Below are 16631 nucleotides of genomic sequence, written 5' to 3' on the forward strand. Positions count from 1 at the left end.
ATATCTGCACTGAACAAACTACCAAGTATTGTTTCAAGATAATTAAACTGAAAAAAAAAAAAAATGTGTGCAAAGTTTCAACAGTGAAATATCGAGCAAACAAGACAAAAAGAAACAAAAGAAGTTTGCATGCTGCTTCTCAAAAGAAATTTAAACAATCCTTTGCCAGGAATAACACACATAAACTATAAGAAGGCAACTGTTGGAATCAAAACACACATACTTTTTAATATGTATAGATGCACTTTTTTTTTCCTATTTTAGGTTAAAAATAAGAAGACACCCCAGTGAGTCGGATAACGCATAGGCCCTGACCCTTTAACTCGCAGGAATTCTCACACAAAGCTCTTTTCATACAGACTGTGCTATATATTCCTGAGACAGGGCAGCAAACATGAAGCCGTGGAGAAGTGACACAAAGTTGGACTAAATGAAATGTTTACATATATTCTGTCACACCGTTGTTCCCTCATTATCTATTCCACACATGATTTGCCTAAAACAATATTTATTCAGGTTGAAGAGAAGCATGACTTAAACAAAAGGACAATTTTAAGAAAAAGGACACCAAGACAATACAAATATTGTATTTCTCTGTTAGCACTGCCAAGTTTAATGTGAAATCAAGCAGAAACAAAAGCAAGTCACCTTACTAGAACTTATAAGAAATGCTCTTGCTATCATTTCCCTCAGAGCACAAGAGATTACTTGTTTTACAACATAGAGAGGATATTTTAAATAATCTTAAATCTGCACTCACCATGCGAAAGCAACGGTTGCGTAGAGTAAAAGTGTGCTATTTTCTGCCCCTGTTCCATTTCAGTTTTGCCTATAGTTGTCCAACACCCAGTAGCCCAGAGCTGCCACCCAGAGGCCCCTTGCACGAGCTGGCTTATTTGCCTGTCAATCTGAGTCCCGGCTTCTGTATTATGCAGCTGGGCACTTTGCTGAAGTTCTAATATAATTTCCATACGTTCCCCACCGCCTGAAGTAGGTAATTTGTTCTTTCAGTTCAATAAAGACTCAGATCACTTTTCGGGTAACTCTGGGATCAGGCTTTAAGGTTCACCATCAAGTTAAGGAGTTCTTGGTAAGAAGTGGGTGGAGAGAAGTAAGCTCACTACAAGGGAATGCGGAGTGTAATCAGAACAGAGAAACTTCCTCTCTTTTTTCCTTCCTTGCTAGGCTCAGCGGCTAGTGCCTTTTTCACAGAACTTAGGAATGTAAAGGGAGGACACCGAGAGGCCCCGCCAGACAAGCCTTTCTCAATCAATTAGCTTGCAGCCATTACTTGTGACCCGAGGTCACACAGCGTAAGTGTGTGGGGTGTGCCTCCAGGGGTCCCAACGCTACTTATTACAGCTGAGATAACCAAAACCAAGCAGACACTAAAAATCTAGAAAATATGCTACAGATATGAAATCGAGCAAAGGTAAATTCCAAGTTTCTTCTTGCAGGAGCAACTATTTAATTCAGTCAAAGATACGTGTTTTTTTTTTCTATTAAGAAATCCCAAACTCTGTGTGTGTGTGTGTGTGTGTGTGTGTGTGTGTGTGTGTGTGTGTGTAGTTTGGGATTTCTTAATAGAAAAAAAAAAAAAAAAAAAAATATATATATATATATATATATATATATATATTTCATGTTGGATAAAACAGGATTTAGACTGAAGCAATGAAGCATTTTCTTTTATATGAAATTTCAAGCAGGGAATACAGAAATAACAAAATAACTAATGTATCATAGAGATATTTCTTAATCACCTGGGTTCTTAGGTTTTATTTTAGTGGTTTAAAAAATACTGACTTACTATACATAACTGAAAAAACTGTTATAAATGAAGCTCTCTATGCTTAAGGAAATCAAAATCATATCACTTTGGGGGCATAGGGATAGTTTTTTAAACACTTTCAAGATGACATACTATCTTAATGTCATGATTTCTTATTCTCATTGCTACTTCAATTAGAATTTATTTTTGTTCTCTACTTCAGGCATATGCTTCCTGTCTTTAATATATACCAAAAAATGAGAGTTAAAAATAACAGAAAATAAGTGAAACACAAAGGGGAAATGCAATCTTCTGAAACTACAGGTTTATTGAAACACCTGACATGAAATTCGCATATTCCTCGAAAACACTTTAAAAATAATAGCTACCATAGTTATTAGTAAGTTAGTGACAAAGACTTATCAGAGAATCTTATTTCAAATCAAATTATGCTTTTGAATACTATAACCCAGGAAAGGAGTGCATGCTTTATAGTGATTGTTAGATAATCACCCCCGTCCTGCTCCCGGCCCCAAGCAGCATCACTCAGAGATGGATTTGCCACACCCATATTTTCTCACCCAATTTACTCAATGATGCCACAATCATCTGGCACCGCACTATACAGGAATGGTGATTTTCATATGGATGCTAATCTTAGCATTTCTACCTCATTAGCTTTTACTTGACCATTTGAATAGTCTTCAAATTAGGCACCATCTAACTTAAAACAAACCAACCAATACAAATCCAAGAATGCATAAGACAGGTGAGAGAAACAGGGCCAAATAATAGTAGCTGGTGGATAGGATCAATTTTGAAAACTACAGTAGTAGAAAATATGGTAATAAGAATGTTATAATCAGTTATGGGTGGAGGATAGTGCAGAAATTAGGGGTGTCGACTTTTTCCAATATACAATAAGGGTCATTGACAGGTTTGGAGAAGGAGGTTGATTTGACATTGCCTCTAAATAAGTTCAAAAAATAAGTTAAATAATAGTAACATTATTTGGTATATTTTAGTGATTCAGTCATGCCTATTTTATATATAGAAAACAGGCATCATTCAAAAGCACTTTGGATGTTTTCACCAATAAATATGTAGAAAATCAAGAATTCTAATTACTCCTTGAGAGATACGTATCTTCAGAAAGTGTATGATTCAGTGCCACCCTGTAATTCTATGTTCCATTTTTATGTGTTGTGAAAAGCAAGCTTTATTTTTTTCTCATTTAAGACTAACAACTAATTCCTAAGCGTCAACAAGGCCATCAGCCTTATACATTAGAAGCCTACAGTCACCCATACACCTGAAGGATCTGGCCTCTACTGCCACAGAGCTTCTACAAGCAAAAAACAAAGGACTTTCTGATTAGTGCAGAAAGGTCACTAATAACCCACATAAAATACACACAGGACTTGAAAGAGCTTTCGTGATTTCATAGTCTACAGTGTATTTTCTTTATGGCCGTTGGGTTAAATAACCACAGACAAGATAATCCCCTCTGCAAAAGTGTGGTAGCTTACATTGAAAAGATCACTAACAGGATGATACGGAAAATACTTTGTCAATTTTACCCCACCCGGTTTCCATTTTAATTTTATGAGAAAAAAGTTTACTGTGATAGATGTCATTGAGATTGAATGAAACTTTGAAGATAATTTTGCTAAATTAATCTTATTTGCAAAAGATCTTAATAGCTCAGATAATTTTACCATAAAAACCCTAGCATGTTTATTTAGGAATTCTAAGTTAGAATACACAACAAATATGAAAATAATTAAAAATTGTGTTTCAATTAATTAAAAAGTCATTCAAAATAATAGGATGCAATATTTCTATATGAAGTGATAAAGACATAATTTCTAAGCATTACATAATAACAACAAAAGATTAGCTACTTATAATGTGGTGTTGACATTTCCTATACTAATTCTATTCTACATTCATATATGTTCCCCTACTCATCTGCAATGGTTTGGAAGGTAGTCACTTGGAGAAAGAGATGCACTATAATGAAAAACTTGAAAAATATTACTATCAAATTTCTAGTTTTCTAAGACATCTGATTAGCAGTCCGCCATCCTCTGTTGGTCTCAGCCAACTTTGTGTTAAACTACCTACACAGGAAACTACAACAACAATCTTAAAAACTAAGCTTAATAGAGAGTGCTAATGATGTTAGACTAGGAAAAAAACAACAGATGGTCTATACATGTAGACAGACTAGTCCTATTCATTTGAAAGTTAAGACAGTATTTCAATATTTCTTGATTAACTGTATTCTGGTTCATGGTCCTGTTCCACCCAAAATCTGGATTGCCTTGGTTTCACTGGGTATCAATACAAGGTACTACTACTTGAGATACATAGAGTAATAGTATCACAGCACCATCTCTTCCTGTTTTGATATTAGGAGCTGCAAACAGGAGGGGAGAGAAGGGACTGGCATGTTACATTACATCCCCCCAAATTTGGTTCAAGCAATATAGGTGGAAGCAGAGGTAGGAAGAAGGTGGAGAGAGGCTCATATTAGGAACTGTATTTTTTCATGCTGGTGAAACAACAAGGTTTTGGACATAGGAGACCACCTTACTTTAGAGAGCGAAGTTAGACTCCATGTATGCTGCCTAGTGTCTAGCTGGGAGGTCTGCACACCAACCTGTCACCCAGCTGGAGTCACAGCAAAGGGATTTAACTAGTATAAATGGGTTTTTTAACCAGTAATAAATGGATGGTAAGAAAACAACAGGTGTCATCTGGTTGTAAACATGACATTGGAAAGATCTAGGCTGATTTAGTGTTAAGCAAATAAAAAACAAATATAAAATGGGGATTATATAAAAATATGACAGAGAAAATGGGAAAAGAACATTATCAATCAGAGAGCAATAATTGAATATATCATATACTAAAATAGGTGAAAACAGGCATTTTAAATAGAATTCATGATGTCATGCCCCCTATAATACAAAAAAGAGGAAATGACCTAAACCACCCCCAAGAAAACAAAATGGAAATACACACTATCAAAAAGAAAAGAGAATATAGTGGCTGAAGAAAAATAAAAATGGAATAAATATAAGAAATGACATTCTGAAAAATCGTACTAGTGATATGGATAACAATCTTTAAAAAAGACAAGTTGGAAAGCTATAGCAACAGTGAAAGTGAGCTCTCTGGAAGAAATCTTAAAATATTTGTTCTACACATTTGTTAAAAATCTAAGGTGTCATAAAACATAAGGAGAAGCATGTTGTGAAAAAGAGAAAATATCTATACAAAATTTCCACACACAATACATATAAGTTCTTATATGTTATTTTAAAGGAACAAAAACCTTAATGAAAAGAAGACGAACAGACAATTCAAAGAGAAAATTTTAAAATAAAGAGGAAACTAGAGCAACATTGAGATTATAGTATGCATTTTTCCTATTATTTGACAATTTGAAAATTAATATTCAAAGTGGGTGATGCTGGGTTTATGAATGTATAAACTTGAACAAGTTTTCTGGAAAGCAAACTAGTTTATATATACCAAAATTATTGCTTGTTTTTCTTTGTATTTATCTATTCATTGAATAAATAGTTATTAATCACTTACTACTTTCCAGGTGCTGTTTGAAGCACTAGAGATAAAGTATTTAATAAACCTGACAGAATTTCTGCTATTATTTACCTTAAATTCTAGGAGGTGGAGGGAAACAATACACATGTAAACAAATAACATATTAGGTACTACCGAGTACTATGAAAAAACATAGTGCAGGATAAAGGGATAAAGAATGGAGGTGGTGGATGTGACACTTTATATGGGTGCTCAGGGAAATGTCTCTCTGGTGTGATCATTTGAGCAATAATCTGAGTGCAGTATAGGGGTCCATCATAATATACATGAGAAAACACTTCCAGAAAGGAACCTACCAGTGGAAAGGTTTTGAGGTAGGACATATTTCTCAGTAATATTATCTCAAAGACATATCATATCAAAGATTCTTTTGTAAGAAAGTCAAAGACTCTTTCATAAGAAAGTCATCAATGAGACAGACCAACAATTTTGTACAAAATTGTTAATAATTGTAATTCAAACTGAAAATAAGAATACATTAATTCTTATGCTATAGTATTATGTAGCCATTTAAAATCATCATTTAAAGAGTTATGAATTGTGAACTTCAGGTAAGCAAAAGATGTGAACTTTAGGTAAGTAAAACAAAGTCCAAATTATATGTGACTCCAGTTTTGTAAGATGGGTATTTTTGAATATAGTAAAAGGATCAGGTATCAAAATGTTGATAGCAACTGTCATCTCTGGATGGCAGCAACATGGATTGTTTTTGCTTTTGAATTTTCTTTCTAAATATTTATAATTTACTTGTAGTCCTTTCACAAAAGAAAAATATTCATTAAACAAAAGAAGAAGTACATATTACTAACTTAACATGTATTATAAATTCCAGCATTCTCTTTATCACAAATCTTGAAGCTTTCAACTTATTTTGGATTATTTACTCTCTCAAACCTATTAAGTAAGTACTTAGAATGAATCTTTTATAATTAATTGAGAATTTCCCCCTCCCTTCCATTTTACTACTTCTGCCCTGTTACTTAGATCTATAGGAAAAATTAAAAGTGTGTAAAAAATCATGTTCATATATGTATATAGCCTTTGTTTTCTCCTTTGAGAGCATATGGCAAGAGTCATCTCTTTCACTCAGTGACAAATGCCCTCCCACAGCATTTACTACTTTGACCTTTAATTAGATCACCCCAGACTCATGTCTGAGACCCTCCCTGTTTGTGTGGGTCCCAGAGGATGGGGACAGCAGCAGGAAAGCGAGAAATTGTCTTACTGTAATTTAGGATATATATGACAAAATAGTAAACAAGTAGGGAGTTGAATGAGGTTGTTTTAAAATAAAGAAAGCAAAAGAAGGAAGGAAGGAAGGAAGGAAGGAAGGAAGGAAGGAAGGAAGGAAGGAAGGAAGGAAGGAAAAGAACGAAGGAGGAGGAAAGAGGGAGAAAGTAAAAGAACACAGAGAACTCTACAAGAATGAGTCACTGATGAAAAGTGAAACCTGAGCAAAGTATTGGAATATAAAAGCAAAATCTCATTCTGAACAAGAGTCTAGGTTGACCCCAAAAGCACCCAGATGGACAACTTTTGTTGTTCATTATATAAAGAATACAGTGTGAGTGCTGTCATTTAAAGGCCTTGTTAAAGCAAAACAAAAACAAAAACAAAACAGTAAAACAAGAAAAGAAAGTCAAATACGGAGATAAGAAATACAAAAAGGGAGACAGCGAGATTGAGAGAGAATGAAAGATATGAACAAGCATAATCTGAAAAAATAAATAAATGGTTAGAATAGGAGTTAGGAAAGCATGCCTTCTGAAGAGGTAATATGAAATGCATGTGTGTAGATGCTTCTGACATGTGTTGCTATATTGATATAAGCAGAGAATTCAGAAGAGAATGCAGAATGTAGCCCAATTGAACTGGAAATGATAGCAGATGGGTGTAAGAAAGCTACAGTAGTTGGAAAGTATAAGTTTGATTCAGATAAAAGAAAATAAAGAAATTCACAAATTATAGGGGAATGGAGAAAAATTACAAATTGGGATGAATTGGACTGGTAGTGTGTGTTGCATAGTGAAAGGTAAATGCTGAAGTCTGATGCTACGGGAAACTGTCTGTATAGGGGCAAGTTTTGAGCTCTTCAGGGGAGGATCTTCTGTGAGGCCAGGGCTAAACTGGAGTCCTTCTATCAGGATTGTCTCCGATCAGAAATAGGATACTGGGTAGTCCCCATGCATCCTTATCATCAATAGATTCCTTCCAGTTAAGTCACTTTTAGCTGTTGGCAGCTAAATATGCCTGGGTCCCAGACCTAGGAAAATAGTGCGGTAACAAGTTCAATCAAGGAAATTAGAAGCAGTAGGCAAATGTGCTGTAGTATATTAAGGCTCCCATAGGGTGGCAGAGGCCAGACAAGAACAAAAGCCAAGGCTTATTTGGCATTTGTGGAGGACTGTCTCTGAGATAAACCAAGGCTTTTCAGAGCAAGTATTGAAGAACATGCTACATGCTATAGCTTGAGGAGTGAGCAAAGACCAGTCTACCAAAAGTTATCTTTACCTTTAGCCTTCCTTGGTTCCAAACCCTCCTCGACGATGTTGGTGCTGAAAAATCCCCATACAACCAAGACACTAATTCTAGTGTGGGTGAAATACTGTGTCTGGAAACTTTTACAATAATAAAACAGGAAGATGATTTTCACCTTTTACAACTGTTATCAGGCTTTAGATTAGGATATTTGGGACCATCCAGGGAAAATTGAAGGCCAGGGGATATTGCCAAGAAAGGCAAACCTGTCAGAATCAGGAGTCCCAAATTCAAATACTCTGAAACCACTGTATCTAAAACCTTTGTTACTCTGTACTCGAAACTCTGGTTGTCCATGCTGTTACTAAAATTTAGACTATTGGGTTAGGTAATCCTAAAGAATTAATCTTAGGCAAAACACTACTTTCTGGAGCTCTTTGAGCTTCTATCCCAATGACCAGAACTAAACCACCAATTAGAACAGGGTATGATGGACTATTGAACACAAAGGCAGATAAAGTTCTGTGATTCTAGCTGTAAAATTTTCAATAAGGAGCTATTTTTCAAGCCCTAACTGGTTTTTAATTAGATTGGAGAATTGTTGCCCTGTTTGTCATTTTGTCCCCATTCATAGTTAAATTAATTAACTTTAAAGCTTTTAAGGAAAGGAAATGGATTTTAACTATGGCATGTGCTCAAAAAGTTATGTAAATATCTGAGCTAAAGGATATATCATACAGATTACCCATTAAAAAGTTTATTCTTTTCTTGCTGCCTTTCCTTTTAGAAAACAAAGTTCAAGAAGAAATAGTCCAATGTTGCAGGATACTTGTATGTGCAGAGAACTATGAAAACTTGTAATGGGTGTTGCCTCTCTCTTTTTTTTAAGACTTGTCAAACCAGAGAACACATCATTACGCTTGCATTCTAATGGAAACCATAGACAGTGTCTTGGCTGTTCCTTTACATTGGCTAAGTACGCGTTGAATGAATAAATAATGTATTACAAGTGGATAAAACGGTTGGATATAAATTTTCATTGAATGCAAATCTCTATAAATTTCTCAAAGGAACAGGAAATTGGGATGACTTCCCTGACAGATAAAAGTTCTGAGTATATTTTAAAAGGCTCAAAGTATGAACAGTGGACAAAAGACGGTACCAGGCATAAAAATTGGTAGAAATGTAAAAATGAACATTTAGGGAAAGAAAGAGAAGTTAACCAGAGATCTCCATTGGCCCGTTCCTTCATACCTCACATCCTACTAGACTTTCTACACCAGCAATGACATGCCACTGAGAGCTGATCTAGCAGCCACTCTGGTTCTCACATTCATACTTCTCCTCAGATTGTCTCTGGTGTTTGGAGAGCCTTGCCATCACAGTCTGTTTCCCTGCTCCTCTTCTTTTTCAAATAACTTGTTCCTTCTCTCTTTTAAGGCTTAGCTTAGGTGTCATCTCTTCTGCCCCTTCCCAGACCCAATTGGGTCCATCTCACCACTGTCCAGTTGTACTCTGTGACTGCTAGCATTGCACTTTGTGCTTCCACTCAATGGTAGAAATTCCATCCCTCTGCTGGAATTTTGTTTCATAATTATCTCTTCATCCCATTCTCTTTTCTTTGTCCCATTACCTCTGCTTTGATTCAGGTCACTGCCATCTACTGCTCATCTGGGCTCTTATAAGAGACCATAAGTGATCTCCCAGCTTCTCTACATCACTGTGATAATCAAAATGCTGCCAGCATTTTCTTAGTAATGGACTGTGTCATTTCCTACTCAAAGCCCCCACTTCTAAAATAATAAAAATCTAAAGTCATTAATACAGCAAAAAATGTTCATCATAATCTGACTCAAATCTTTATAGTCTCATGATTCTATACTCCCCCACCCTTAATCTATGCTCCAGGCGTATTAAATATCTTGCCATACCAAAGCAATCCATGCTCTTTATCATGTGGGTGCTTTTTGTGGAGGCAGTTCCTTTTCATAAAATGACTTTTCCCTATTTATTTTTTTCATAAAACTGCAGTTCATCCCCTAAGACCCTGATCAAGTACTACTTCATAAATCCTGTGAGTCTCTGTCAAACAGAGTTATTCAATATGTTTTGTGAGATCACAGCATTTTGCTCATACATCTCATTTAGTACATACAGTACCATATTTTTGTTGTTAACTTTTATGTCTGTTATTGGGTTTCTGTCTTACACTAAAAAGAATGTTATTTTTGTTCCTTTTTTATACAAAGATAGTGAGATCATGTAGGGCAATAAAATTGCTTTATTGGTTTCTGTATTTCCAGAGCTAACCACAATGGCTAACACTAAGCAGATAATCAATAGATTATAGGAAAAGGAAAGGAGAGGAGAGGAGAGGAGGGGACGGGAGGGAAGGGAAGGGAAGAGGAGAGGAGAAGAAATGAGAGGAAACGAAAGGAAACAGAAGGACAGAAGTAATAGATATTCAACAAAAGACACTACGTAATAAGAAGAGAGGAATAAATGAATACCCTGTTAAAATTCCACATCTGGAAAAGCTATAATATTTCTGGAAGTGGGCATATTCTTTATGGTAGAGATAAAGTTATGAGAAATAAAACTATCCTCAGTCAAAGAATTAAAGGATTCCAGTTTCAACACTGTAAAATAAATGCTTTTCTACCTCTTTTTCCTTTAAAAAATTATCACAAAGAAAAAAATAGAAAAAAGAAACTAATATATAGTGTTTGCTTTCTGTTCCCACAGTAACAAATTCCTACAAACTTGGTGGCTTAAAACAACAAAAATTGTTTTCTTATAGTTCTGGAGGCCAGAAGTTCAATATAAATTTCACTGGGCTGAAATCAAGGTTTTTGGCAGGGTTTTATTCTCTCTGAAGGCTCTACAGAGGAATCTGTTCCTTGATTCTTCTAGCTTCTGGTGGCCTTGGTATTTCTTGGTATTCCTCACATCATTCCCATCTCTGCCCCCATCTTCATATCACTGTCTGCTCTGTGTGTCAAATCTCTTTTTGCCTCTCTCACCATGGTACTTACAACCCACCTGGTTAATCTAGGGTAATCTCCTCATCTTAAAATCCTTAATTTAATTACATCTACAAAGACCCCTTTGGAAAAAGTAACAGTCACAGGTTCTGGGAATGAGGATATGAACATATTTTGGGAGCCATTATATGTTTACCACATAAAGCCAAATATTTTCGAAAACTGAAAGACTTGTATAACTCTAACCCACAATACATAAAGGCAAAAAGTGGGTATATTAGTAGCATTTGACTTAGCAGAGTAGAGAAAGGATAAATTACATGTAAATAGGAAGAAAGACAAATTAAATGTAAAAATAAATAAGCACACCCATATAGTAATACCCAAGAAAAGCTCAGACATTAGAACATCGAGGTATTGTTGAGGGTAGGGTTGAGGCCAGGAGTTGAAAACAGAGAGTGCTTGAAAGACAGTAACAGGAGTAGTTGGACACCTATCTGTGATCATACATCCACTATAAAGGAGTCGGGGGACTAATTCTTCTCACCCTTAAAGGAAAGAAATGGTATCTGGAGAAACTGAACCCAAATGACCCCAATTATAAGACAAGGCAGCAAAGAGACATGGTACAAAAATTAAAAGGTTATGTGAAAGTCTATATACACAGAGAACTATAATAACCCCACCTTCCTTACATAAGGCCCAGGATGTGTATATACCCAAACAGAAGATTAAAAATTATCCTTCTCATATTGAGTAAGTAATTGCCCAGAGAAACATAATCTTAAATACAGATGTTAATGTGTAGTGACCACCAAACGAACAAACAAACAAACAAAAAACAACTGCCAACTCAATGGATTGAAAGTGAAGCCTACCTATTGACAAGCATCACTCTTGCACACAGAAATTTTAATTAGATTTTTAGTGCACCCTTAAAAAATATGATTGGAAAGTCAAGGATCAGCATTGGGAATCCATCAAGGAAAAAGTAGAAAAGAAAATAAGTGAAAAAAGAATTGAAGAAACTCAGAGAAATAGAGAATATGAGTGACTATAATAAAATTTTAAAAGAAATAATAATGTCCTTAAATATGAGAAGAGATATTGCTTTGGTGAAACAAAACAGAATACAGGAGAGAAAGAGAGAGAGAGAGAGAGAGAGAGAGAGAGAGAGAGAGAGCAAAAAAAAGATAATTATAAATTTAACTTATGAGAACCAAAAGTAAAAATTAGTAAAAGTGATAAAAAGGTAATGAAGGGTAAACTGAAAAAGATAAACATACTGTAAATAATGGAGAAAAAAAGACTTTTGAAAATAAGATGTTCGATGGAGATAATCCAACACTTCCAAATGGTAATTAAAGAAATGAAGATTAGAGAAAATGCTGGTAAAGACATTATTAAGGATATAATACAAGGAAATTTCTCATAGATGACAATGAGTCTCCAAATTGAAAGGAACCATCAGGTGCTTTACAACAGGGGATAAAGAAAGACCCACAGTAAGATATATCCTGATATATCTATAACACCACAAATATAGAGAAGATCTCAAAAGCTTATTAGTGAGAAAAGTAGGTGATATACAAAAGATCAAGATCAAAATGACACTGGTCTTCTCAACAATAACATTGGAAGTAATGGGATGTTTTTAAAATTCTGAGTGAAAATTATTTTAAATCTATAATTCTATTCCAAAGAGTCAATCAAGTACCAAGAAGAACAACAACATTTCTCAACATACAAACTGGTAAAATATTAATCATCTGCAGAACCTTTCTCAAAACTACCAGAACATGCACTCCAGCAAAAAAAAGAGACAAAAATCAAGTAAAATGAGGACATACTTTCTAGAAAGAGGCTACAACATCATAAAATGGAAAAACAGATTTCCAGGATGACAGCAAGAAAAAAAAAAAATCCTTGAATCACATCTTTTTTATAGGATGCTTTAGAGAGCAACCAGACAGGATAAAGGTAGAAGTTCCCAGGAAGGAATTTTTTCAAGGGAAAATAAAAATAACATCAAAAATGGGAAAAAAATTAGATTATTTGTCAACTTGACTGTATAGAAAGTTAAATAGAGAAGCATTTTATGAAAATTTTGGACTTTTGGGGAAGACTTAGCAAAAAAGAAAGGAAGAGAGGAAAGAAGGAAGGTAATGAGGAAGGGTGATGGGGTGGGGGGAGGAAGAGGAACTGGACAAAAAGAGAACATAAATGAAGCACTTATTAATTAAAAAAAAAACAAAAAAAAAACAGAAGTTCTAACTACAGAACATATAATTATATCATATCACCAAGCTCAACAGTAAACACTATTTGTATAGTTTTAATAATTAAAAGCCCAGATATGGATTTAAACCAAAATGGAGACATAGCTTTAATGGAAGAATTAGAATAAAGAATTTTGAGGTTTTAAGAATGTGTAAACCTTCATCTGGAGCAATAAAAAGTCAATCAATAAGCTCTAAGTTCAGAAATCATGAGATAGCCGTTTGCATATTATTCAAAAATGCAGAAGTGAAATGAAAATTAAAGTTGAAAGTGGTTATTGCCCTCCTGCACTGGTGCCAAAGGGTATATTTCTTATGTTCCTTTAATCTTTAAGCTTATTTGCAGTTTTAAATATGTGTGCATATATTTATTTGGTAAAAGTTATTTTTAATGAAACATTAAACTTATTTAACCTAATCTTCTTTCCTTTGTTAAGAACTATAACAAATCAATGTCTTTTTTTTCTTTAAAATATTTCCACAAAAATAGACTTTATTACTAATATAACTTTATTAAATTAATGAATTAATGCATGCATATATGCTTTAGTAAAACATTCTGCTCCTCACAGAGAAATGAAATGTCAGACAGATATAATTCAATGTTTGTAAACAAATTATATATTAAATTTGATAGTAAATATAGTTTCTTGAAGGAACTTGCAGTACAAACTTGATAAAGAAAATGGGGATTTTTGTGTGTTTGTTTGTTTTAATAAAGGGAATATACATTCCTGAAGTTGTCTCTATTATTTTTACCTGATTTCCAGAATATTGAATTTTCTACAAATGAAGCTCTGATTCGGTATTGTTATTGATGCCCATCTCCACATCACCATGGGCAACCTAAATAAAACTGCTGGAGAGAATAAATATTGATATGTTCATTCAGAATTAGCGCTCATTCAAAAACTTTCTATAAGTATACGAATGCCAATTTTATGAAAGTGCTAATAATAAGGTCTTGTTTAATCTTCCTTAATTCTAAAACAAATTCAATGCAAAATAATATTTTTCAGAGTATGCTCGCCCTCTAAAAATAATATTCCCACACATCACGCAGAGAGCAAAGTACAAATAGTTTACAAAACAGGATGAGATTCTCCATTATTATTTCTGGAGAGCATCCTAATCTGATGTTTTTTCTTCTGCCATTCTTAGAGGAACTATATTATCCAAAACAGGTCAGTCCAAGTCCTACTTATTTCCTCAGGAATAAGGGTCAGGCAACATGCAGTATCCTTGGGAAAGTAGCCTAAAATTACCAAAAAGGCCATCTCAGTAAGACATCAGGAAGCACAACTGTTTCCATTGACACGAAAATAATGAAAACAAAACGCTCTAGAACTATGTGCTTTGTGAATCACAGTTTGTAAAAATATCACACATGCTGTGTTTTGACCACCCAAGCGAAATCAAAGTCACTGTATCGCTCCACAAGTATCTTGGTCCTACTGATGTTTTGATTCTAAAATCAGGAGCATGTTCCTGGGACACAGTCAGTCAGTATCTGCTAAGGCAATGTTAGGAAAAAAAAAACCTTTAAAATGCCCCCTTTGTTCCTGAACTGCTATGGGAATTTATGGTATGCAACATCAAAGGCGAAAAATCAGGTCACCTCTGTTGGATGTAGCCATGCGGGTGTGTGAATTAAAAGCATGCAACAGGGAACCTGACATGTTCCTGTTTCAATATGGTCTCTTCTTCGACTCCTCTAAAGGTGGTGGATCCTTAATGGTAATGAAAGGAGAGGCCGCAGACCAGTTTCAGGATGTGCTGGTTCCCAGAAAAGTGATTTAGAATGGTCAGATACCCCAACACTTTCAGAAAATAACCAATAAAAATTCAGGTCGAAATCTTTGTAGCTCAAAGTGAAAAAAGAAATCTGAGAATATTTCTGTTTTACCGTGGAATAGATGAGAAATCAAGCTGTTCAGGCACAGCTGGAGAATGTGTAGAAGTGAACCATAACACTCGTGGTTTAGTTTCTCAAGAAGCTAAAGGTTTTGATGCTCTTAGGACATGGCCTGATAGAATGTTTCATAATAAGTAAAATGAGCAACCATCTAGAAGCTAAGATTAATGGATCCTGTTGAGTGGTCAGACCCTCAAATGAATGGGTCACTTATATCCAAGAATTCAAAGCTTATATCTTACAACTGGTGAAAGCACAGAGATATTAAAACATGGTAATTTGTACTCATCAAAAACAGTGATCAACTGACAGATGCAAAATAAGAAAAGTAAAAATAAAAGAAGATTTTGTTATTTGAACAAAGCTTCCATTTTAAGCATTCTGATGTTTCCTTCAAACATCCATTTCTGCAATTTGATTTTCAATTTTCTTCCCACCAAAATTTTTGCATTATCTGCTTTCCACCTAGTAATACCTGGCCCTCTTCAAAGGCTCCTCTCAAATTGCATCTCCTTGGTAACAATTTCTTCGACTGTTCCACACCATGGAAATCTCTGTCGAACTCATCTGTGCCTCTCTTGGCAGTTATCTTAAGCTTTCTTGAGATTTTATTTGTGTGTGTGTTTGTTTGTTTGAGCCAATGTCTTGTCTCCTTTGTTACAGATGCAAATCCCCGGAGTCCCAGAACCTCGCCTTCAATTTTCTGTTTTAATTTCCTACAATGTTTCCCTTAATCTTATGCGAATAATATGTAATGGTTGACAAAAAAACACACACAAAACAACAACAACAAAAATACACAAAAACACACTCACAAAATCACAAAAACAAAACAAAACAAAAAAAAGCATATTTTTTTTCATTTAGCATAAATAATATTGGAAGGGTCCTGTTTGTCTCATAATGCATTTTAAAAAGAGATTCATGATGACCTTGTGAAGAAATATTATTCAATCACCTAAAGCTTTTTCCCCCCAGTTATTTAGGAGTTTGGCTTAGAATAAGATGGTAAACAATAGAGGAACAATATTTACAGAACAGCTTCTGAGTTGCTTGTCAGTTATTCTGCAAGTTATCTCTATATTTATGGGTTCAGTAAAGACTTCCTTTGTCATTTGCTCCCTTTACACAGGAGTAAGCCGGGTCTGGAATTTATATCCAGACATTATTTCATCTAATTTTTTTTAAAAACTGGATTGCTTTTTAAATGATACCAAATTCAAGGTAATATATTAAATGTTGACTTCCTTAAGCACATCTAAGTTTAGTTCAAAGACCATGTAACTTTTTAAAGATATTTTCCCCCAGTGAAGATTAGAATGGTCTGAGAAAAATAGGTCTTAGCCTTTAGAACACAAAGATGTATAAGCTTAGAAATACTATATACTGTACATAGAATGGAATACATTAAACAAAAAATAAATTCAAAGAAGGAAAGAAAATCTTTTATATTCATGATCAACTTGAAAATATAGCTAGATATTCTGAAAGTGCCTTCATTATTTATATGAATATTTCCATTATTTTTTGCTTACAGGGAAAAAATATACCATTTCCAATTATGAATATGA

At 34.5% G+C, this 16631-nt stretch overlaps 1 protein-coding gene across 34 annotated transcripts in view; it reads right to left on the minus strand.

Moving 5' to 3' along the window:
• The window catches only part of LOC109447544 (uncharacterized), a 661414-nt gene that overhangs the window by 503250 nt on the left and 141533 nt on the right, over window positions 1-16631 (minus strand). For 28 of the 34 annotated variants that reach the window (XM_088794093.1, XM_088794089.1, XM_088794078.1 and 25 more), the window contains exon 1: window positions 761-1151. The exons of 3 other annotated variants lie outside the window; for them this stretch is intronic. In XM_088794093.1, coding sequence (XP_088650219.1) covers window positions 761-971 — 211 coding nt within the window. In that variant the 5' untranslated portion in view covers window positions 972-1151. Of the gene's footprint in view, window positions 1-760; window positions 1152-16631 lie in introns of those variants that run through there. 3 more of the 34 variants (XR_016019667.1, XR_012494216.2, XR_012494211.2) reach the window with 2 other exon arrangements.

The sequence above is a fragment of the Rhinolophus sinicus genome, chromosome 17, assembly GCF_057876585.1.
Source record: "Rhinolophus sinicus isolate RSI-liver-muscle chromosome 17, RSI-T2T, whole genome shotgun sequence".
NCBI classification, from domain to species: domain Eukaryota; kingdom Metazoa; phylum Chordata; class Mammalia; order Chiroptera; family Rhinolophidae; genus Rhinolophus; species Rhinolophus sinicus.